At 42.0% G+C, this 24,603-nt stretch overlaps 1 protein-coding gene across 4 annotated transcripts; it reads right to left on the bottom strand.

Annotated features, from left to right (window-relative positions):
- Positions 1-971: 971 nt before the first annotated feature.
- Positions 972-23,822, bottom strand: IP6K2 (inositol hexakisphosphate kinase 2). 4 transcript variants are annotated; one of them, XM_088171459.1, is made up of 8 exons: positions 23,722-23,811; positions 18,486-18,609; positions 9,878-9,985; positions 7,962-8,260; positions 5,565-5,787; positions 4,551-4,726; positions 3,179-3,354; positions 972-1,756 (listed from the first exon to the last, which is right to left on the bottom strand). In XM_088171459.1, exons 4-8 carry the CDS (start codon positions 8,161-8,163, stop codon positions 1,259-1,261), a joined length of 1,275 nt encoding a protein of 424 aa, XP_088027585.1. In that variant the 5' UTR covers positions 8,164-8,260; positions 9,878-9,985; positions 18,486-18,609; positions 23,722-23,811; the 3' UTR covers positions 972-1,258. The 4 variants fall into 4 exon arrangements, with proteins under 4 accessions (XP_088027585.1, XP_088027584.1, XP_088027586.1 ...); XM_088171458.1 differs by lacking the exon at positions 9,878-9,985; XM_088171460.1 differs by lacking the exon at positions 18,486-18,609 and having other exon boundaries at positions 23,722-23,784.
- Between the last annotated feature and the right edge of the window lie 781 nt (positions 23,823-24,603).

Consider the following 24,603-nt stretch of genomic DNA (forward strand, 5'->3'; position numbering starts at 1 on the left):
AATCTCCTTTAAAAAGTACGAAGGAGCACAGGAGAGCCATCAGACTTTGATCAGGAGAACTTGATAGCAACTGCTGGGGAATACGAAACTGAAGCTCAGGGCTACAGCCAGCTAAAGAGGGTGATCTTCCACAAGCAGATCTGCAGCTTTCCTGTCACATCCCACTTCTCCTCTCCTAAACAAGGCTGCAGGCAAAGTATAGGCCAGGGAGACGATTCACCTGACTCTCCTGCACAAACTGATTCCTTCATTCTGATTATGGGTAACAAGAACTTCTCCACTCTTACCTCAGCACTTCCACACCCATTTTTCTCTCACACTATCATGATGACGTACAAACCTCTCAAGGAGAAAAGTCTAAAAAGCCTATCTGAAAATGGTTAGATAAATGCTCCTCTTAACAGAACCGTTGGTTTAGTTACTCTGTTATTTCAGTTACTTGCTACCCCTCTCACTTTCTGATGCTTCCTTCCTGTCCGTTTGTCCCAAGTAAGATTTTAAGCTGCTTAATGTGCTTTTCAGGCTTGGCAGCTCTGCCCTGGTTGCTGCTGCTGCATCTATTCCTGTACAAGTTTTACACATTTTGCCTCAGCTTAGGTTAAATAACTCTTATAGCTCTCTAGAAATAGGTTACACAGAGTAAGATCTAGTTACAAGACCTGGGAACAAGAAATAGGTTGTTGATTTCAAGAGCAAGTTCTCACAGATCAGTCCTCATTCTGGTTGGAAGGGACCCCTGGAGGCCTCTCAGGAGCTGTCTTTACCCCACCTACACAGGCCCTGTTGTCTCAGCCTCTCCTCAAAGGGCAGATCCTGGGCCCTGCTGGGCTGCTTGACAGGAGGCCCAGGACAGACAAGCTATCCCACAGGTGGTCTCACGAGGCAGGTAAGCCTTGCTGCTCTGCTTCTGCAGAAACCAGAGATCTGAGCTTCATCTCCTCCTCAGTCACCAGCAACAACAGAAGCATCACTTACAACGAACAAAAAGAATTTTATTGGAACATATACACACAGGGATAACAGAGGTATCTGAGTAATCAAATATGGAATGTTTAAGAAAGTTAAAATAAATAAGGATACCAAGTTTTGCCAGTGCTAGGTCTAGCACCAATGTAAGTAAATGCCCTCTGAACAAGTCTGACTCTGACAGGACCATCCCTGCAGAGCCTGTAAAGATTCCTACCACCAGAAAGTGGCCAATAATTTTGGAATACAAAGAGTCACAATAGTGCTTTCTACTGATGTGCATTCACACTGTTTATTCGCTACTTTCGTCTCTTATTTCTTTAATAATATCTATTAAATTCTGGAGTCCAAAAACATAACCCGTGTCTTGGCCCTCATGCACCACACTATCTTCTCCATAGTACTTGCAGGTTGTGTGGGCAAAGTCTATCATGCGGACATCGACAGTACTGGCAGTTGGTTTGTAGGCATAGGCTCCTGCTGACTCATCTGAAGATTCCTCTGAAAGGTCCTCTATGTCCTCTGGATCCGAGTCAACGGCAACTTCCTGCCTTTCCTTTCCATCATAGATGATCAGCAAGGAGCTTGAATAGAAGCGATAGGACTCCTGTTTCTCCAGCACAGACTTGAGTTCAGTAAGTTTTTTAATTACGGACTCAAAGAGTTCCCTGCGCAGGTATTTGCCATTGTGAAAGAACTGGTAAAGTGCTTCTTTAAATCCTTGGACTGAGAGTTTTCTTCCGTGGTACTTGTTCATGAACATCAGCTGGCCAGTGCCTGCCTGGTAAACCTGCATATACAAACACAAGAGAAGAAAAAAGGAATAGTTAAAATTGCTGGTACACTGACACCAAAGTCTTGAGGGGAACACAAAGAAAAATTAAAAACTAGAAAACACATGCTCCTTAAAGCTTTTACAAGATGACATACTACTCTCTAAAATTGCTCTTGCACAATTACAGAAATTGCTATCAACAGATCCAGCAGTGCCTCTGCAACTTAGAGGAAGTGGAAAATTCCTTCAGTTTGGATTGAGCTTTTCCACCCAGAATGTAAGAACTAGGACTTCAGGTGAGATTTGGAAAGCTGCAGCCAAAATCTCCAAAGTCAAGATACAACTTGTACCACAGCCACTCATTCAGCTCATACCTGTCTCTACTCTAGGATGTACCAGTTGATTCTCAGCATGCTGGGATCTGAGTGACAGCAAACATTCTGATACAAAACTATAATCTAATCATCTGTATTTGAAGAAGTCAGGAAAATGCTTTCCTGCAGGAAGGCATAGGTGACTGGTCTATACAAGCAATAGTTCAATAATGCCTAAACATCTGGGTCAAGAAAGGATTGCAGGTGCTTCTGAAGTCCCTCTTTGTTTTCCAGCAAAAGTCAACACTGGAAAGCGAACAATGGCCATGCCCTGTTCAAATCCTAGCACACTGTGGTTAGAAATGCAGCCCCCACACTTTCACTTCTGCCTCATGTTCTTCTCTGAAGTTGCACAGTGAGTTGAACACTGCCACATTGCACACATGCCAACAGTCTTGCTGTGGAACAAGTCCCAGCAAACACTGCTAGCATTCCTGGAATCTACTGGATAGGAGGAGAGAAACTTCAGGAAAAAACTCAAACACAAACATGTTGTTTCCCATTTGTCACTCTAAGAATAGAGAAACAAGTAAACAAAAATTCAGGTTAAAGTCCACACAATGTCTCCTCATCTGGCAACAAGTCTTATCACATTTACCAAGCACTTCTTGCCTGCACTTTGCAACTTAAGCAGAGAAAGATCTGCGGCTTTTTAAAGTTACAGAACAGAACTGATTGCTTCTTAATATTTTGACAAATTTCCACATGCTTAATTCAAAATGCATAAAACTGCCCCCCCATACCTGTTCCCTATGCTATCCTGAAATGTAAATTGAGTCGGTAGTTTTAACAGTTTTGAACTGCTGATAAGGTGCAGGAGGCTTTGTGTGTTCAGAGCCTGCACTCACTGATGCAAAATATGGGCTGCAGGTTGTTCCTGCAGATGCTGCCACCTCCAGCTGATCAGTGATAACTCAAAATCCTCACTCCTCTCTGTGAGCCAAACGAAGCTCAGCAGCTCAGGGGTAACAACTTGTGAGATGACTACATAAAGGCCAAACCCCACTAACAGAAATAGGTGCAGGACTGTTGGCCACCCCACGCAGGATGATTCTCCTCTCACCTGCATGCCACAGACCCGCACTCCGATCACGGCCGAGGTGCTCTGCTGACACTTGCGGATCTGATTCGCTTTCTTCTCCTCGGACGCGTCGTCGCCGTGCTGCCGGGTCCCCATCTTCAGGTCCAGCACACACGGAACCTCGTAGCGAGATGTCAGGTTCTCCAGCAAAATGAATTCTGACCAGTTAAGGAATAAGCCTCACAATGAGGAATACAGGTTTTACAAACAGTACCACAGATTTTATAGTGCCTCACTCTTAACTTTAGGCATATCCAAAACATGTCTAGCATAAAGTAATCTAGAAAAATTATAGCTACATAAACTTAAGATGCCCACTCTATTTTAAGCCAGTTCCAGTTTTACTGGTTGAGAGAGAGTAGTTAATTTCCACTTTAAGTGAAAATCAAAAGCAATCAGAGTTATACAGAAATATAATGTGGCAGCTGACTTTGAATTATGAAGTGTTCCTGTCTAGCGACTTTTTTTCTGTGGGAAGTGAAGAATTTTGTGTGTTTGTATTACCATTCAAAGCCAGTAACATCTGTATTATTACTGCTCCAAAGATATCACACACTTCTTAGGCAACTGAATAATAATCTATAGTGAAATGGTGAGGGTACCAGCCAAAAAATCCTATTAATTTGATAATTTATTAGTCATAGATATTTCAGTAATCCATCACCAAAATTCTTCACACATGAGAAATTTGTTTACCTCAGCATTTAGATCCCACTGTTTTTGCAGGATGGATCAGTTGCATCCAAGCCTACAGCAAGATCAGTTTTTGACAGAATGCTCAGGGTGGAGATGTTTGCCTATGGTTCCACAGCACAAACCCAGTGTGGTTCAGCCTTCATGGATGCAGGCAGTTTTTTGTTTCTCATGCTCCAATCCTACATGGCTGTTATTATTCAACTTTTCTTAAAGCTCATTAAAAAGAGGCTACTAGAACATCTTTGATATTTAAGAAACTGATGAAAAGAGGAAGAGGACACTGGTTTTTAAGATCACCAATATCAAAACAGTAATAAAAAGTGACAGAACTCATCTCCTTTGAGAACTCTCACTAGAAACTGCTCTTGTGGAAGACACCAAACACACTGTGCTGTCAAACTTGTCCACTAACGCACAATGTGAAGATTTTAATTCGGTTCTCTGATGTTCCTACCTTAGGTAGTTTGTTACGTGCTGGAAAAGCTCATTTCTAGAAAGTGCTGGCAAACCCTTCAAAGATGCCAAATAAATCACAGCTTCAGAGAGTCTCTCGGGACTGCAGCTAAGCCTGCTCTGTACTCTTATCTGGAATGTTGAAGAAATAAAAGGCAGAACCCTACTCATTCCACTGTTATGAGGTACTTTCAGGAAAGGATACTATATTGATTTCGGTGCTTTGCGTTTTCCTTCATCCGCTGTAACTGTTGCTGGTGACATTTCATGCTCCAAGGATTATGGTGTTTAAACTGAGAACTGACATTTCCTTTTTTCTCTACAGTATAATACAAAACTTCAGATTTCTTCAGCCACTCAAATTCTTCCTCCAGTTTGTGACTAGAAACACAGAATAAAGTAGCAAATTACAGATCAAGAAGAAAAATAAACTCTTGAAGAGGGGCTATCAATGGATTTAACTTGACAAACTATTTTGCTGACCATCATTGACAGCAAGCAAAAGTTTTGTTTTCCTCTCTGTACATGTGAACAAGATGCCCATGAGTAGTATTTCAACTGTTACAATGCCACTTCCATACTAATATGAATGAGCATACAGCCAAATGTTACAAAACATGTAGTAATTCTACTCATACCTGTGTGCATGACTTCTATGAAGTAATGCAAGAGGTAGCAATGCACTTTAATGTTTATCCTTTGCTAAGGTCACTGGTTTTAGCCCAACATATCACAGCTCAGAGTTTATGATGAGCACAATTAATAGGAATGAACAAAGAGGAAAATGTCACTAGCAGAGATAAAGCAGGATTCCTAACAAAGTATGCCATACATAGTAGCACTTAAATATGTTTGGGGCTGGTTTTTTTTTTAACTATTGTTCTTCTGCAGGTGGGTGAATGTTTTTTGTTTGTTTGTAGGGGTGCTTTTTTATGGCCAGGTTTGTTTATTTTATGTTTTTTTTTCTCTTTCTGAAGGTTCAAAAATAACTCTGGGAAATCTGTTTTAACAGACCACAGCAGAAAAAAAATGAAAATACTCAATCTAGCCTTTACTGAGGGCTAAGGTCATACTAGTTTCACTAGTGAACTTGTCTGCACTGAAGAGGTCAGGAAAAACAAAAGAAACAAGAGAAGGAAAGGAAATGAAAGTGAAAGACTTCTGGACAATTCTGTGGAATTCTGGAGACTAGAATTTGAAAGCTGAAAGTCAAACCTACCTTTTCATTTTTTCCTCTTTCCTGTGCTGCCGGACCCATTCCTTAGATATCTTCTCATTTTCTAACAACATTGTCTTTTTGTTAGTCCACCGCAATAGCTTACTTTTGGGTTCACAGTCAGAGTTATCTAAGTTTTCTAAGTTATCGTGGTCCCCATTTAATGGATATGCTATTAGACACAAGTTTCCATCTTCGTCCTCTTCAAAGCTCACTGATACCACACCTGAAGAGAAAAAGGACCCAGGCAGTTATGAATTGTTCAAGTGACAAGTAAGCCTTGTAGAACACGTTCTTTTACACTAAGAATACAACAACTTTATTTTTTCTCTTACCCCAATCCTTAGTTTCTATCTTGCCACAGGCCAAACCTCATATCTGCCAACCTAACAAATATTAAAAGAGCTAGACAAAAATGACACCTCACAAAAGACAATTTATCATATTGGCACAACAATGATACAAAAGGTCATTTTCTCTCTCCGAGACAGTCAAGTAACAATCAAATAATAACAGGACACAATTTCAATTAATAAATTTTTTTATTAATTAAAAAAAAAATCTGACTGGTCTGATTCTAAGTGAGATGCAAAACATTTGTTAACATCTTGCAGTGAAAAGTGACCTGCACAAAAAAAATTCACACCAAAAACTTTTCAAATTTTGCATGACAGCAAAGCAAAAAGCATGTATCCAAGCAATACTTGGTTAACAGATCCCCAAGGGAAAGGAAAGATGCGCAAGGAGAGCAAAACAAGGGAAACGTCACATTACAATAGAAACTAGTCCAAAAGCTTCCACTTAAAATCACCATGTTTAATTATACATTTTCTTCTATTTTTGGAATATATTTTATTGATACTGGTTATGCAGCAATCTTGTGGAATAAGTAACAAAAATGCAATACAAAGCAAATCTGTTTGTGGTACAGAAACATGGTGAACCCCTAAAGCATTTTTTCTCCTCATCCTCCCCTCAGGAGTCTCTAGAACACTGCATTGCATTTTAAGAGTCTCAGTGGAGCATTGACAGATGTGCCCAGTGCTACACGAATAAGTCTCAGGGGTTAATGGAGAAGCCATAACAATTATCTGAATTGGTTTTTATTTTGTTTTCCAGTCCTCTATTTCAGATCAATCAGCCTGCACAGTTCTTGCAGCTCATCACTAGCTAGGGGAGAGGTCTTGGTGAGAGACTGGAATTTCCAAGCTGGGCAGGCAGCTCCCAGACCTGCAGTGGCTGGAGCACGGAGTACAGAAACTCTGACTGTCCCGCTGTCACAAAGGAAAGGACAACGGGAAAAAGGGTGGGGGAGCCAGCTAGCAAATGGTTTCTTTGCCTTTACTCTGGAAAAAAAAAAACAGAGGTGGACCAAGTGAGGCTCCTTCCCTCCCCATACTTCCCAGAAAGCCACATACACTAGTACAATTGTTCTATTACATTTTGAAAAGTATCATTCAGAGATCAGATTTTCTTCCAGTCCAACAGAATTTGTAATTAGACATGGCATAAAGTCTCTGTAAATGAGTAGAGAATATTAACTCTGAAACATCACTGAAGTCTTCCATCACTTTCACAAACAGAACACAAAACTTCATTACCATCACGGTTGTTAAAATCAATGTGCTTTAAAAAGCAATTCCATTTTAAAAAAGTGCTTCAGACATATTATTTATTAATCATCAGGCAGCAGTTGATTGAATAGGAGAAGGAAAAAGAAGTATTCCTGTTAACTAGTTCAGTTCTTAGGAGAACTGGAATTTCCACTCCTACATAACTTCTGACTCAGCCTCATCACAGCTACTTGATCCTTGCCTACCTAAATGCCATGAATTTTCATTTCCTTAATGGCAGAAATAACACTGCAAGTATTCAAAAAGGCACCTTACTGGCATGTATTTATTGCCATCGAAATGAAAGTCAGAAGAAAAATCAAAGCACGAAAGAGATCACAACTAAGCTTACATAAAACACTATTATCCATCCTTAACAAATCCTTTGTAAGCAAACATTAAACAAGTGGCAAAAAAATAAAAGAAAAAAATTTTAAATCCACAAAAAAGCCAAAACAAAAAAAAAAATCCCAAAACAAAAAAAAAAGGCAGATAATTACTGAAAATGCTCTCAAGCTGTTAGTTACTTACCTGTGCCTAAGGGAGATATATGGGCTATCACCAGCAGAGTTGCTCTACTCTAATGCTGTTAGTCAGCCCAAACACCAACTTGGCAAGCATTTCCACCCTGCATCTCCACAGCCTGCCTCAGACAACATCAAAATACATGAAAAAAACCCTAAAATCTCTTCCACACAGAAGAGATTTCAGAGAGAACAGAGAGCACAGCACACTTGCATTAACAGAAACGAAAGGCCCAACCCCATTCAAAGGTTTGGTAACTTACCCTCGTATTGTGGAGTGAATTTACGCATTTCTGTTGGGAGAGTCTCATAGAACTGGTGTTCTCTCTGAATAAGAGGTTTACAGATGGTCTTGTCATTAAACCGGAGGACACAGGAGTGTCCTCCAACTTGGTGGACAAAAGGCTCGAGCAGGACACCCTTGGAATAGTGCTCCACTTCCATTGCTCCAAATGCTGGGCTCATCCTTGTAGCACATTAGACAGAAGGCGGCGGCACTAGTGAAGGCAGTTCAGAGCCTGAAGCCGCCGAGACGCGCAGGTGTTTACTGTGATTCAAGAGTCTGTTAAGGCAAACACAAGAGAGCGGCGGCCGTCAGTGTCCGCGCACGGTGCGGCCCGGGCAGCACGGCGAGAGCGAAGCGGAGCCGAGTGCAGCCGAGTACAGCCGAACACAGCCGAGAGCGCGTCACTCTCGCTGCGGACGCGCCCGACTGCAGGCGAGCGCGGGGCGCAGTCACGAAGGCTATGGCGGACACGCCCCCGCCGAGCCGCAGCCAATGGGAGGCTTCGCGGGGCGGGGCGACCAGGGCGCGACGCGCAGGCGCGGAGCGGCAGAGGGAGCCCTGCGGCCAGCGCCGCTCGCCACTTCCTCTAAGGGAACCCACCCGCGGCCATCCGGCGAGTCCCGCGGCCACCCGGCGAGTCCCGCAGTCGGACTCCAGCGCCCGACCGCAGGGACACCCAGCAAGGACGCCAGCGCTCCCAACGACACCCCTGCCTCCTGCGCAGGCCGGCCCAAAAAACCGGGAATTAACACCGAGCCTACAATTCCTTCCCTTCCAGGCAAGGACAGCAACCAACCGACGTCCAGGGTGGGACGTTTATTTCACCGGTTCATTCACAACTATATGTCAGATACCGAAAATATAACATAGATGCAAGCTCTTCCCAGACAAGCCATAACGCTAATGTGCCATTTTCCAAGAAGGTTCATTTCCCCACATTCAGCAGAAGGCAGTGCTTTGTGCCAGCTGCATCCAAAGCATCTGCTTCTGTAGCCGGTGACCGTATGCTGCTCGGTTCTGGGCAGACGCCAGTTTCATGCAACCTGCACTTCAGAAAGCAATTAAAGGAGCGACGCTGAAAATCAGAACATGACTGTCATGTTCTCTGCCTTCCAGTAAATTTTTAAGTTGAGTTACTCTAATTTTAGACCAAAGCTTTAATGATTAACTTTTTGTGGCTAAAAACAACCTCATACTTATTTTGCCTGAAGATAGTTAAACGAACAATAATGCACTTAATTCAAAGAGACGACAAAATGTTCTAGGTCACAGGTCTATTTTTATTTGTCCTCCTTAGATATTTAACAGCTTTACATTAACTGGAAAAGCAGAGACCTGCAGGCTTAAGTCAGCAGTGCTACCAGAACTACAGACGCCTACAGCATGTCCTGGACATAAGAGCATTAATTGAATTAAACAACTAAACTGCTTAAAGAAACAACAGATCGATCAACTGAATGAACTCCAGGTCCTGGAATGTTTACCTGCACCTAAGGGTAACAGGTCAATAAGAGGTGAATGTGTTTTTGTTGGCTGGGCTTTTTGGTGTTGTTTTTTTTTTTTTTCCCTCCTTTCTTCCAAGTGCCTTATTTGACAAAACATTACCGGGTTGTTGTTTTTTTCTTTTTTTCCCCCCCATTTAATCTGGAATAGTATTTCCCAGAAACAATACTGTCTTCTGATAATCCATATTATTATTAGCGCAATATCAATAAACTTTCATTTCTCTTTGTACTACTTTTAATTTCCTAGTATTCTTTTTCTAATGCAGCTACTGCATCACCACAATTTTCTCACCTACCTCAGCATCAACAATTTGAGAACTCAGAGACACACACACATAAAAACCTCTCAGTTACACCCCAAACACAAGTCACTTCAAAAAAACCTTACCCAATTGCACGAAGCTGAGCAACTCCGAAGTGCCGAGACACTGCAGAAAAGCCACGTAACCATGGCCTGTCCCCACACCCTGGGCAGTCCAGTGTAGCTCTTCAGCTGCTGCAGTCAGAAGGGAGCACGGTTACTGCTCCAGACACAGATTTATTTCTCCATGGCTCCCCACAGCAGCACCCACCCGATGCAGAGCCACACTGCTCTTCACTAAGGCTCACCTGCAAGCACGTGTGTAACACACTTGGAGCTGTCTCCAAACACACACTTGACAAGCCACATTAGCTCCTGAGTGAACTCTGAGAATTGTTTCCATTTTCTCTTACAGAAATTATAGGCATCAATCTGTATACTGCACCAGTAATTTTACAACTCTTGAGTTTTCATTAGGATTGTCTGGAGCCAATAATGCCTCCAGTCTTCTGGAATTTCTGAGGGAAGTGTACCAGGTTTCACTTGAGGTGTGGTAACACATGTACACGATCTCGTAGTGCCAGAGCTTTACACTGGCACAGCCACATTTAACAGCCTTGCAGAACAAGTGCCACTTTTACAAGACAGCACCACCATTCTGTGGCTGTCTTCCTAATTACCTGATACAGAGACACTGATTGCCCACTGCAGGGATTCAGACTGAGAAAGTACCTTGCAACATCCTTTAACCTCAAGCACTTAAATCTGTCCAGTCCTCCTTTGCTACAGCTGCATCAGGAGTTAAGTCTCGAAGACATTTATGCCATAGAAATTACTCTAGCAAACATCACCTCCAACACAGATAATGTACACCTTGTTTACCCAACACATCTTCAGGGAGCTCATTAGTAGCAGCTCAACTTGTTTGCTTTCATGGATGCCCAAGTGATCTGGGAAATACTTGTATGCAGATCCCCCATGCACTCAGCAATGGAACTGCCAAGCATAGAATTAGACAGGCCTAATCATTCTACTTCACCATTTCCTGAACAAGTAAGATCTGGCAGCACATCACACAGTGTAACTTCCCACTCGAGGAAAAAGAAAGCAAGTTTTTTTAGTGCTCTGATATTATAGAAATTATTTTATAAGTTACACAGTTCTTAGATAGGGGTGGGGTTTTTTTTGAGAGAAAGGTTAGAAACATTTCCATGTAGTCAAACACAGTGTACCCAGTCAGCACTACCACAAGACAAATTGAATCTACCAGAAATAAAGAGGGAGGCTCACACAAATGAAGATGAGTTTACTGTGCTTGTATTAGTAAGCTCTCCTCCTGTTTTTATCTTCCAAACACTACAGCACAACTCCCCCATGTTCCGTTTCTATCACTGAATTTTTATAGTACATATCCCTGCTGTAAAAGCTCTATTAATACAGCTCTGCAGCAGAAACTGTGAGCAAGGACTGCTGAACACAGCATCAGTAAGGAGTTCCTTGCTATAAAGCCTTTAGCCGAGCTCCTTAATTATGCAAGGCAACTTAGTGCCTTTTTCTGAATCTAAAACAGATATGATTTGAACATAGTAACAGTGCTTAAGAAGACAGCAGCAAGACCACGTAATCTTGTCAACGATTTAGGTTTTAATGAGCTTTAGTTTTCACTTTGATCAATTAATGTATTTTAGCCATTCAAGAAGCACTGCTTGCCTAATAAATCCAGTCTGTTTTTACCCAGTTAAATTCTTCTCACTTGCAAAAAGGTTTTGAGTAAGACCTTATGGGTTTTTTGCTGCATGCCTTAACGTTACCATTACTAACAATCAGGATTTCTTTGTCATTTTGGCTGTCCTTAATATTCGGAATTTTGCCATTCAGATTAGCAGGACCTGGAGCACAATTGTAATACCCATCAGAAACGCTTTGCACTGTTTCATTTATAAATACCTTAATTCCATAAACAGCCTCACAATATGCCAAACTGGCTGCAGTTCTCTACAAATAAAAGCTTTGACCAAAGACCAACAATTTCAAGAGGAATTGATGCACAAGCACAATGCAGTTCTTCACTGCCTTTCCTCTGATTCTACACCCAGTTTGTTCTCAAAGCTCTTTGGGGAAGAAAGAGCCCAAAACTGCTGTTTTTAGGCAATCTTCCCAGACAGCAAATGCAGGCTCACTGTACCCTGCCCTTTTCCTCCTACGTGCTTTTACGTGCCTTTGACTAAGAGTTTTTGTTCAAACAACACATCAGCCAAAAAAGCCGATTTACTAACCCTTCACATGTCAAGCAATTTATGAGAAAAATCTGACATAACTTGAAGGAGTAAACAAACATGCGCCTAGACACAGTAACATTAGCTTGAGCAATGTCATTCCTACAGTAAGCAGCAAAAGATGATTAAAACCCAAACCTGTAAACCAGAAGTGGCATTTATAGATATCCTACCCCCATCACATGTGACAATGACCATCAAAAGAATACCACAATGAATTCATGTTTTCAGGCTTTTAATATTAATCTCAGGTGACAGCATTCTTTGGAAGGTACTTCATGTCATTACAGATTCTCGACTTAGTCCCACACGTAATTGCATTAATGAAAACATCCTCTGGAGAGCACAGGTCTCAATTAAGCAGCAGCTTCTTCCTTCATAACAATCTCAAAAATAATACACCTCCTGCCAAAACTTTGTAATGGTTGAACTACTGATGTAGAGCTGCCCTTCTGTTAAAACTGGGTTCTCTCTAGTGCAGGCTTTTCATTTTGGATGGTTAGCATCTTCAACTCTACATAGCCATAAATCAGCTTTACAGGGGCAGAAATAGCAAGGCAGCAAAGCTTTCTGCCTGTCCTTTTTTCTCGGTTCACTGAGAAGTGCAGAGGAAGCTGACAGGGTAGAGATCTGCAGAGCAGAGCTGCTGCAGGGTGCTGAAGCAGACAAAGCAAAGCCCGTTCCCAAGGTTCCAAGGTGTCATGATTTGACACTGGCACACCAGGAACCCACAACAGTCACCCATTCACCCTTCCCTGCCACAGCTGGGCAGAGGAGAGAAAGAAATTAACAAAGGGTTCACAAGTTGAGATAAGGACCGGGAAAAACACTCCAAGGGCAAAACAGGCTCAACGTAAGGTTACAAAGTGAATTTATTACTAACACAATCAGAAGAGGATAATGAGAAGTAAAATCAGCCTTTAAAACATCTCCTCCTCCCAGCTCATCCCTCCTTCCCACCAACAGCGCAGGGAGACAGAACATGGGGGTTTTTGGTCAGTTCATCACCAAGATTTTCTTCCACTGGGAGATGAGTCCTTCCCCTGTGAGACCCCAGGGTCTCACCCATGGGCCACAGCTCTCCATGAACTTCTCCAGCGTGGTCCCAATCTCATGAGCAGCAGGTCTATAGCACCTGCTGCAACGTGAATTCCCCCCAAGGTCATACAGTCCTCTCAAAACTGCTGTGACGTGGGTCTCTCTTTCCACGGGGTGCAGTCCTCCAAGGACAGGAGCCACCTCTGTGGCCCCCCAGCTACCAAAAACCAGGCTGTGCCAAACCAATATACAAGGAACCAAGAGGAATGGCACAGTCAGCCAACAGGAGAGAAGAGTATCAGTGACCTATTAGATCAGCCAAAGAGAAAGCTGCTTCAGCCCAAAGAACATTCAGGAAGAAACAACAAAGTTAAGAATGGACATAGGAAGATGCAAACAACAAGGCGGAAAACACATGGTATGTTTTTGAGAGCCCACCCCATCACCCGTTTCATGCTCAACACTGAAAAGGTACTTGAGGTCTGAGTTGGTAAGTCATTACATTGCTCAAAGAGAATGACCTTTCACGACTGAAGCTGGACAAACACACTTTAAGAGCCTACAATAATACACCTATAAAGCAAGAATGGCTAGAGGAATTCTACAAGTCCTCATGACCGAACTACTTGTTCTGCTACTAATAATGTGATACTTTACAAATATCAAGGCACATTCCTTAAATCAGAGAAAGCAGAGGATGCAGCTTTAGAGTATTAAAAGCATTAGATATGTTAAACATGCTCAGGTTCAAAGGTCTTGCACAGCTTTTGATTAATTTTGATGAAAATTAATGCCATTCCTCCACACAAAACACTGTTTTATTAGCAAATATGCCCAGAGTAACATTAGTAGTGATTTGCTTCTAACATCTACTCTAGCTACTGCTTGGCTCAGGAACTGAAGTTTCTCTGATATGCTCTGTTTTCAGAAGTTCTTAAGATTAGAATGTAGATACTCATATCCTCTAGTGGCCAGTCAGCTGCCTTAGAGCAGTATCAGAAATACATTTTAAAAATTAACTGCATCGGATTAGGGAACAAATCTTTTAAAATAAATGTTTCTAGTACGTAACACAAAAATGAGCTCTGCATTCATTTATCACAATTGTTTTAATCAACTCCTCATTTTGAGGATGCTTTATATCTCTACAGAGAATGCAAATCCCACACTAGGATACTTTCTGAAGCCTTCTGTATCTGCAGCATAATTAATATAACTAAGTAGTAAAAGCTATCGTTTATAATTTTTTCACTCATTGAGACAGAAATGAAAAGCCCACATAACAATGTGCTTGTATGAATCCTACAGTTTTGGGAAAAATCTTAAGAGCAGCCCTAAATTCTACACGATTACAAAAAGCAAACGTTTATTTTGGTAACTAATTTGGAGGGAAAAGTTTATCTTTGGTACAAAAGTGCACTGACATAGTCAGTTCTCAGAAATTTTTTTATTTATAAACAAAAAAAAGTATTACAAGCAGCAAATAATTCAAATCTAACAAAGCAGACAATAGTATTCAACACCATGAGGGGTAGAGGGACAGTGTCATAGTGTCAAGGGGGAGGAAATACTTTAAAAGAACGACCGGGGGAGGAAAACCCCTTCTTTTTCATTAAGTATAACTTGAAGCAGGCAGTTGTGATGACAAAATGATGCTAAGCTGTAACTTTCTATGCAAGTCAAGGTTATTTAAGATCTTCTGCAGCAAATCAATCAGTATAATGATCATTATGTTACTCGACTTGTACTCAGGGATGAGTAAGCATGACGTTTTGTAGAAACAGCAGAACACTTGCAAATTCAAGAGTAACCAACTCCTTCAGACCTATATGTTCAGTCTATGTGTGCATTCCCTCTGGAAGCAGGAACACTTCTACTACAGCTTTTAGTGGTCAATCATGAGCGTGCTGGGAGTCAGACACTGCAGTGGTACATCTATCATAACCACCTACAGACACAAAAAGCCAAGAAAGAACAAATTCTTCTTGTTGCATGCCATGCACTTGGGCTAGACCAATAAAAGAAGCCACCCACTTCTTAAAAATATTGATATAATGTCTTTTTTTTTTTTAACTTATCTTTACTAAATGGCTGGTAATTGCAGCACTACATTACTGCAGTTTAGAAAATGTAAATAATGTCTCCAGATAAAGAAGGAAACAAATGCTTTAGATTAATTTCACAAATTAAGGGCTATGTATTGCACAGCCATACTGGCCATCCACAGAAAGTTCTGAGTTGGGAGGGACCCACAAGGATCATAATTTACTTAATCATGCATAACAGATGGAATCTAGAATCCCAGAATTATACAAAAACCTTTTGGGAATACGACGATTTCACAGCAGTCTTGGCCCATCAAGGTAGTAAGCTAATCCTGTTTTTAACACTTGCTTTCAAAACATTAGCAAACAAAAGATTCCCACCAAGGAAGAACACATTTTTCTGCTTTCAAACTGCTAAAAAATGCCTTGAATTGCCCTAGCTTATTCTGAGGATTTCAGCTGTATCACACTGAAAGGTACTACTCCTCTAAATACTCCACTCTGAACGGAGAGGGACAGACCAACAGCAGCTACAATGGCAAAGGACTCTCAAGTGCTACATTAAAGTCCTGTTCTGTTGTTTCTCAGGAGTGTAAGATAGCACCCTGAGATATCCTTCCTTGTAACCAGAGCAGCAAGCCTTTTCTATGCACTAAGAATTTTGTCTGTAATACAGAAATGAAAGACCATGCACTGAGATGTTGAAAAATGTATAAACATGCACTCTTTCAATGCAAACCACTTTTTTTACTAGCAACATCTTTATCCTATCTCCTTTTAGCCCCTAAACACGGAGTTCTAGTTTTGTCTGTCTTTAAATATAACCCAAACACTGACATAAACACTGCCACAGAGGTTAAGACATGTATTTGTACCTGTATATTTAACACCATAGCTGCAGAGCCACCTCCTATACCAAAAAGACTTTTGAATACAGTTTTAACAAACAAAACTAAGAATTATGAAACATCAGGCATAACATGTTAAGGGAACAAACTACACACAAACCAATCTGAAGTTGCAAAGTGTTCTGTGACTATTATTTCTCACACACAATTATTATTCCTGTCTTTCTTAAACCAGGTCTACCTTATTAGGACAAATTCATTTCCCAATCCTTTTGTCTAAGAAAGTAAGACAAATCACCAAGGCCATCTCTAAGAACTACTAGCTTTTTTCCATAAGTGTGCACATCAGCCCCTCAGCTGCAGTTTCTTAAAATTCAGAAGGAGGTTATGTGCCCAGTGCAATTGATATTTCAACATCTAAAAAAAGTAAGAGCTTTCAGCTTTCCTTACACCACTTGTAATCTGTAATCTTAACACCTACATACACAAAGTTCTGGAAAAATGCCAGTTTTACCTCCCAGTAAAGCTATTTTACCTCCCTGAAACTAAAATAAAGCCAAGTTACAAGTTACTAAGCATATTCAGAAAAGAGCATGCAATTCTGACCCATGTAGTTTTTTCAGGGATTGTGTAATTTAAGAACCAGTCTCTTTTCCACGTAAAAATGCCATGGAAACTAAGAAACCTGAACCACCAAAACTAAGCTACTTAAACTTCCTATTTAGAAACTGATCCATCTTAAGACAGTATTCTGGCATCAGAGGCCAAAATCACCAGTTGCTACAAAAAGACAGTACCACCCTTTGTCATGGAGAGACCAAAATAGCACTCGGCCTTTAATCTTCTGAAAATATGACAGCAAGAGCTAAATTGTGTGGATTACACACATGAAAGTATTATTCAAGACACCAACACCCCCAAGAAATTCCAGCATTAAGATTAAAATAAATCCAAGGCTATGCCTTTCTCATTACAATTTAGCAGTCTGGGAACTGTATTTCGAGTCAGTCAATGAAAGAACATGGAATCTTTGTGACCAGCCCTTCAGCTGTGACCCATTTGTCGCATATGATAAGAAAAATAATGTTCATATAGGACAAGTGTCAAGTCCCTTTCAAAGTCCACCCTCATTTAACTACACAAAGATTTTCTCTCCATGTAATTCCTTTAGAAATCCCAAACACTAATGCTTTTTATACCATAAGCTGTAGGGGCCCAAAGGACAAGATTGTTAAATTAAAGCTTTGATGCTTAAATCCTACAATCCAAGCTAACTCCTTGAGCAAAAACTTCCCAAGGAATGCACAGCAAAGACCATTAACAAATAAATTATTATAGGAAGAATGGTACCCTAAATGCACAGTTACCTATTTCACGCTTCTCATTTATGTGTATATTCACCTATACCATCAATACCCCTCAAAAGAAATTTAGTCCCTTTACGTGGAAAAATTACTGAAAAGTACTCCAGAAGGAGATAGCCATCATGTCTTGGAATGCTCAACCCCATTTTTAACTGTAATTCTACAAATGTAGGTTCCAAGAATATTTCTGATGACTAAGATAAATGGAGTTTTTGCTCCAAAACAGTTCACATTAATGAGATGCATTTAATATATATTTTAGAACTGCATTTATGTTTCAAAACATCTCAAACTACTGCAAACACATCTCAATTCAGAAAATACAACCCAGATTTGCATCTTAAAGTGAAGAGTTTGTATGATTCAGTGACCTCTATAGGCTCTTTCCCTAAAGAGTTGAAAGTAACTGGGACCTAAGACCTTGAACACCCAGCTCCTTGCAGGGATGCCAGTGCAATTATAGAAGTTCAAATGTAAAAGATACAGTAGAATAATTCCCACGTGCTTCTTGTTTAACTGCAGGAGATTGGACAAGAGCAAGTAAGGACAGGAGAGAAGTCTTACAAGACACTCTCAGGTGGCACAACAAAATCAAGGGAAAATATCTACACTGTTTCCCCTGGTAAATGCAACTCACTTCAAGAATACTTTCTTCCAGGAAAACGACCTTTTCTACAAGTACACCTGCACAGTACTTAAAAAAGGCTTTAAAAATTATTTATGTATTTCATCTTTCATTGTTCAGTAATCTCCTCTTACACCATCTAGGGCTAGTTACAGGTTTAGCATAATAATTACCACCAAAGAATTAATCAATTTTAATCTCATACAGTTTACATATTCAAACAGCAATACAAAACCACCTGAAAAAAAATCTTATCAATTTCAGTAATCTAGAAAAAGAAGCTTCATCAGGAGCTTGGCTGTATTGCTCTTATCCTTGCAGCAGGCTGAAATACATTTAATGATACATAAGAGCTAGGTAGTTTAAATAGCCCAGGCAATGGAACACAGTTGGAGTATGTCTTATTCCCTTAAAAATATCTGTTGCTTTAGAGGCAATTTTTATAGCAGCCAGCAAGTGTGCACTGCACAACTGTCTTCAAAGTGAAACCATCACTCACCAAAAAGGGAAGAATCAGACAGGATGATTGCCAAAAACCTATTTTCTCTTCAAAATTCCACAACATTGCACCACCATCCAAAGTGTGCTGATGTTCCAATTCTGCATTTCCAAAAAACAGCACACTATGAGGGAAAAAAATATTTCAAGAAGTCAAGCTTATGAAACAAACACTTTATTTTTTGAAAGCAAACTTTGCACATAGTGATGTTAAAACATTATTTGCACTTTAAAACATAATCACGATTCAGCACTTAGGTTTAAATACGTCAAAGGCTTTGTTTAAATGGAACAACTTGAAGTCTGTCATCCTTTCACCAGGCAATTCACTGCAGCTCCATCAGCATTTACTTGATCTACCTTCATCCTCAAGAGACTACTTCTCTATCTCTACAAATTACACCCCCAACCATTTTGTTCCCTCCCTGTTGGAAATGATACAACTTTAAATTTTTTCTTATGTAATTTTGGTCAGGGTTATCTGGAACTATACTCCAAATTTAATACTCACAGATGTCTCTTCAGAAAATTGACTGGTTCTATTAAACCAGAACCAATTTTCCTAAGGTATGTTGAACAGATTCCCAGGTGCAATGACAGTTATATTAGTATGAACACACCTACCCATCAATTTAACCTTGTATCTCCTGTTAAATTGAATCAACCACCTGAAAGTGCTAACACCTCAAAAAGATAAAGCTGATGCCTATCTTGTCAGGCAATTTCACTTCTCATTTCTGTAGCCCCATTAAACTAAATTATGTCATTAAAAAAAAAAAATCAATTGTTATCAAACATTGTCTTCATATACCCAAAGCACAAGGCAAATAAATTGCCATTTTTCTGGAAAAAGATATGAAAAAGGAAAAGAGCAAATGTCCAAAGAAAAAAGGTCATCTTCAATAAGCATGAAATTAAGCAGCACCCATATTCCTGACAAGGTTTCAGGCAGTGTAGAAAATTTCTGCATCACAGCACTGCACAGCTGTCGGGGTATGTTTAAAGCCCTCTGTGCTTGAAGAAAATAAAACTGGTTTTGCTGTGCTCATTTTAATACAGACTTTGGCATAGACCCCCGACCCCTTGCTTTTTCTAATGAAAAATAACCTCAATAATTTTATCTTCTGTCCTTGAGTCTGTTCATTTTAAGTCTCAACAATCTGGGGCACTATTAACCAGCTTAAGCAAGTCATCCAAATGAATTTTTCAGTTCCTTCCAACCTTCTGGATGCCAGCACAGCAGGACAGAAGACAGGGACCAAGAGCGGCAGTTCAGCTGAATGGCCACTGTGTGAATTCGGCAGTTCCCTCGTCTGTTTGGGCTCTTAACTGGCTGATGAGCATGTGCTCAGCCCCAAACCAGGCACTGTCTGTGCCACCTCTTGCCTTTATCATCCATCACATCCTACCATCCATCATGGCACCCACACAAAGAAAGACTCTCAGTGGTCAAAACCATTTTATGAACAAGCCTTTCTTTTTCCAGTAAAAATGCAAAACTGGGCAGTAACTGGTTCCAGCTGTCTCTGATAGAGAATCCTCCACAGGAGCAATCCAGACAGAGGGTCAAAGGCTGCATGTTGATAGCTGATAACAGCAGCGTGGTACGTTCTGTACCTATTATGAAGATTATCATTCCCTTATTCTAACACAGCAAGGGCTGCCTGCAATGGCTTTGTGACACACAAGCCAAGAATTTGCAGAAGATTTCAGACTTCAAGCTCTGAACACCCGATTAAGCACAACCAATGACAGACCTTCATTTGAACAAACAATTTTGTTTCCATTATGCCTTCCAGTATTTCAGATTTCGCAGGAGAAATTTCTAGCTGCTTGCAGCAAGTGATACAATGTCATACAACTTTTTGCAGAAGGGGGAAAGAAAGAACAATTTTGCAATAAAATAAGTTACTATGAAAGGCCCAAAATTAACATTGTAAAAAAATATTACTAGCAAAAGTTACAGAAACACATAGTTGCAATTACACCTTAAAACTCTTTAAATATAACCTATTGATAATTGGGAGCTATCTCTGTATCGTTTCAAAGATGCAGCGACCTTGGGCAAGACAAGAAGCCAGATAAAAGAATTAGCAAGAGGAAAAATCCTCTCCCCGCAATGGAAAATTTTCATCTCTTCAAGCAAGGCAGAGATGCTCAGCCGGACCTGCGTTGCCTGGAGACCAACCGCAGCTTCTTGCCAGCAGGGAGGAGCTAAGCATCAGCAAATTCAACAGCTGATAAGTGGATGAACTGAATGAGAGGCGGCAAGGTTTTTCCACACGTCAGTGTAAAAACCTGACAGCTTTCAGATAATGGTTCTAGCTCATGTTCACTAGATAAACAAGAATTATTATGAATGTAAAATGTCAGCTTATGAAAGCTTCAAACTGCTCTATATTTGGCTCTTACCCTCACACTTAGGGTACAACTAGAGCAGTAAATACCCCACACAAGATAAAAATTTTAGCTGCACCTCAGTTTCTGCCCTTTCAATCCTTGGATGCAGTTTGTGAATTTTTGGAATATGCTCCTACCCATTAAACAAGTTCTGTGTTTGAGCAAGGGTACAGAAACATTAAGGAAATCGTGAATTACATCAAAAAGGGAGAGTCTATACCTTGGCTTAGCATCAAAAACCACATCAAATCTTGTTTCACTTCAAAAGCCAGCCTTTGCCCCCAGCCTTTTCCACTTGAAGCACAGTTCCCCAGGAAGGCCAGCATCATGTATGTTAAAGAGGAGACACCTGTTTTGCTTATTCTGGTCCTGGATCTGCTCTTAAGCTCAGGCAGGCATTAGCCTGACTGCAGGAGCAGCACTGCCAACCTCTTAAAGAAACACCTCAGCTATCTCCCAATTTCTAATGACCACCAAATTAAGAAACATTGAAAAGAATTGGCATTTAATACCATTTACTCCAGAATATCCCTAGATCTTATCTAATTCAATTCACTCAAAGTACTCAGTAAAGAACTAGATATTTCTAAAGAATGGTTTCTATTTATTTTATCCCCATAGGTAAATTCCATAAGGATATTGTACGTCACTAGTGAAGTAGATCTTTCACCACCAACCTGACAGCACACATTTCCCTGCCTCCAGCTAACCCAAAAGGGCAGACATTTGTGTGTCACCACTGCTGACAGACTGAGACAGCCTCAGTGCCTCGAGGTTTGCACCCTTCCCCTATTCTTCAAAAGAAAAAACATTCCCAAAATAGCCTCACACTCCCCAGACGACTGGAGAACAACCAAAGCAACACCAATACCACCGATCTGGATGGAAGCCCAACAACTGACAGGCTGCAAAGAGGTTCTTTAACATCTTTTCTCATCCTGGGTTTTCAAAAACTCATGACTGACAAATGTTAAATCTTCCTTCAAAGCAACTGGTAAGGAAAGAATTTTTGAGAGTAGAAAGCTCAGGTTTCATATGACTGACCACTGTCCGGTTTTCCAGCTGCTTCCAAACTACCATACCACACGGTTATGACAGCTCTGATCTACCTTTCCTCCAAAAGAAACAGCAACATAAAGCTTGTATAACTGAAGTACCATAGACAAGATAACAGACTGTTATTTCAAAAAGGTATAAATATCAAAGACAGGAAAGGCAGAAAAAACAGTTTTTCAATTAAATGAATGTAAATTTATGAAAAGTTACATGGCCAAATTTAACGTCTAGAATTTCTTACAAACAAGTACATGTAAATGGCTGTAATCCTTCCCAAAATGCTTAACCAGGATACACTCCTGAACACTTAAGAGCATTTTTCAAAAAGAAATTTTCCTGAATTCTGGCACTTAAATGACTGGGTTCTTCCTTATTTATTAAGGAAAAAAATGTAACAGCAATCTGGAAGATGCTAAATCAGCAAAAGTAAACAAATTAATCAGTTCATTTTTGAAACACATATATTTATGTGTGGATGCACATGTACATAAACCCAGTTCCCATTCCTTAATGTTATCAATAAGTCCTGAAAACACACAAATTAATTCAACTTAAAGAAAATTTTACAAGTCAGTTTTGTCTTATATATAAGAAAAATTATGAGCAAAGAGGCCAATTCTTGGCCAAAACAACCCTTACTTTGTTATCCCCAAGTGTCAGATCTCAACTGTTGTACTACCATTTCAGTGCTTCATGCTGAGTAAATGACCAATAATACATCCCCTAAGAAGTTAAACCAAATATTAATATTCCAGAACAAATATTAAAGCAAAATTCTAATTACAGTGTTTGAAACAAAACTGTCCCCTTAGATGTTCACAAAAAGCAGAGGCACTGGATGCATTTCTAAAACACCTGAGTATATGGGACACATAAGGCCAAAAAAAAAGAAGGGGGGGGGGAAGTAGAAGGCGATTAAATGCCAGCAAAGATCAGGAAATATATCAGTGTTAAACATGTGTACTTTTCACAGTGGATTTAAGGCCAAGGGCATATCACGGTGTAACTACCAAGAAGTTGTTATTCTATCAACAACGACAGCATTTATTTCTTTAAGCTGGACGCTTATTTCCAAAGCCTCAACCGTGTTTTTGTTCAAACCGACTGCAGCTCCCAAGCTACGTTAACAAGGTATTACAAAATCGTGATCCTCGAACCATTTCTTAACAAGGCATCACCCAGAACTTTCAGTTTACAGAGAAAAAGGGTATTCCCGAGCACCACATCCACTTATGCAATACATCCCGCAGCACCCGTTTCTCATTTAGAGCTATTACCGAGCGTACCAAGCAGCCGCCAGAGCAGCAGCACACCCATCACCCGGGCAAAACGGACACACAACGTCTGACGATTCACAAAACTGCTGAGTAACAGCGTGAGGCGACCACCAGCCCCGGGCTCGGCAGCCACGGAAGACACAAGTGCGGCCCCCCCGCGCCAAGCCCGGGCCGGCGCGGCCGGCAGCCCCCACAGCGCCAGCCCCGCGGGCAGCGCAGGAAGCGCTGTGCGGCCGGGGATGCTCCGCGAACGCTGTCACCGCTGTCCCCCACCCCGGCCATCCTCGCATCCCCGGGGTGACCCCAGGCCAGGGCTCCCCTCCCTGCCCGCTGCGGCCAGCAATGCCCCGAGGCGGCTGCCACCGAGCATCCCCTCCGGGCAGCCGCCCATCCCCACCTCGCCGGGCTAGGCACCGATCTGCGGGCGGGGCCGCAGCTGTCCCTTCAGCGGCGACCGCCCCGGGGGCAGGGGCAGCGGCGGGGGGAGCGGGGCGCGCCCGTTACCTGGTGCTGGGCCGGCGCCCGCGGCGGCCTCAGCGCTTTTGTTCCTCAGACGTCAAGATGGCGGCGCGGCGCGTGGCCGGCCCTCCTCGCTCCGGCGCGCCCCGCCCTCCCGCTCGCCTCTCCATTGGCTGGGCGCGCACCGCTGCGCGCTGATTGGGCGCCGCCGGCGCCGCTGTTGCCAGGGGAGCGGGGCAGGACCGGTCTCGGTGTTCCTCCGCATCCTCCTTCACGGGGAGCACGGGCAGGGGGAACGAGCGAGCCCTCCGGGCCTCCCAGCGGGCCCTGCCACCGCTCCGCCCGGCGAACACAGGGCACAGCCTCCGCCCGAGCGGGCAGCGCTGGGCAGCCGGCCGTGGCCCCAAGCTGGGAGGCACCACTCAGGCACGCACAGGCTGGGGCCTGTCCCGTTCACCTCCCTGACCTGGGGATTCCTCCTCGCAGGCCGCAGCAGCCATAGACAGGTCTCTCCATAACTTCCCCTCAGTGCCTGCCTGGAAACCATTTGTCCTTCGGTGTGAGGCACACGCCGTCAGTTCTGACGGGCGCAGGGAATGGCTGCAGGGCTCCATCACTCTCCATCGCTCAGCTCGCCCGCTGAGCAGGCAGAGCATCTGCAGAGCCCTTGAAGCAGAGCAGGCTCATAGGGTTGTGTGCCTGAGCTCACTGCACATCCCGTGCTTCTGTTGCTATACACCAAAAATCTCAAGCAAACGCAGCTGAAAGTTCTGGAGGCTCCCCCCGCTCAGCTTTACCCTGGATGACTCTTTCTGGCCGGTGCCTGATGTTCAAAATGCAACCACAGTCGTCAAGGTTTGAATGCAAAGCCATGAACTGCGGGTAACAGCAGAGCCACCATCATTGTAAGGAAAAAAGAATAATGAG

This window comes from Sturnus vulgaris, chromosome 11 (assembly GCF_052056855.1).
Source record: "Sturnus vulgaris isolate bStuVul1 chromosome 11, bStuVul1.hap1, whole genome shotgun sequence".
Lineage (NCBI taxonomy): Eukaryota > Metazoa > Chordata > Aves > Passeriformes > Sturnidae > Sturnus > Sturnus vulgaris.

Excerpts from the sequence above, each read along its gene's own strand:
- IP6K2 (XM_014890491.2), bottom strand. The coding sequence starts at position 8,163 with ATGAGCCCAGCATTTGGAGCAATGGAAGTGGAGCACTATTCCAAGGGT. Across the intron at positions 5,788-7,961 it reads ATTCACTCCACAATACGAGG|GTGTGGTATCAGTGAGCTTT; the intron begins GTAAGTTACCAA and ends TTTTCTCTTCAG. Across the intron at positions 4,727-5,564 it reads AAAGAGGAAAAAATGAAAAG|TCACAAACTGGAGGAAGAAT; the intron begins GTAGGTTTGACT and ends CTGTGTTTCTAG.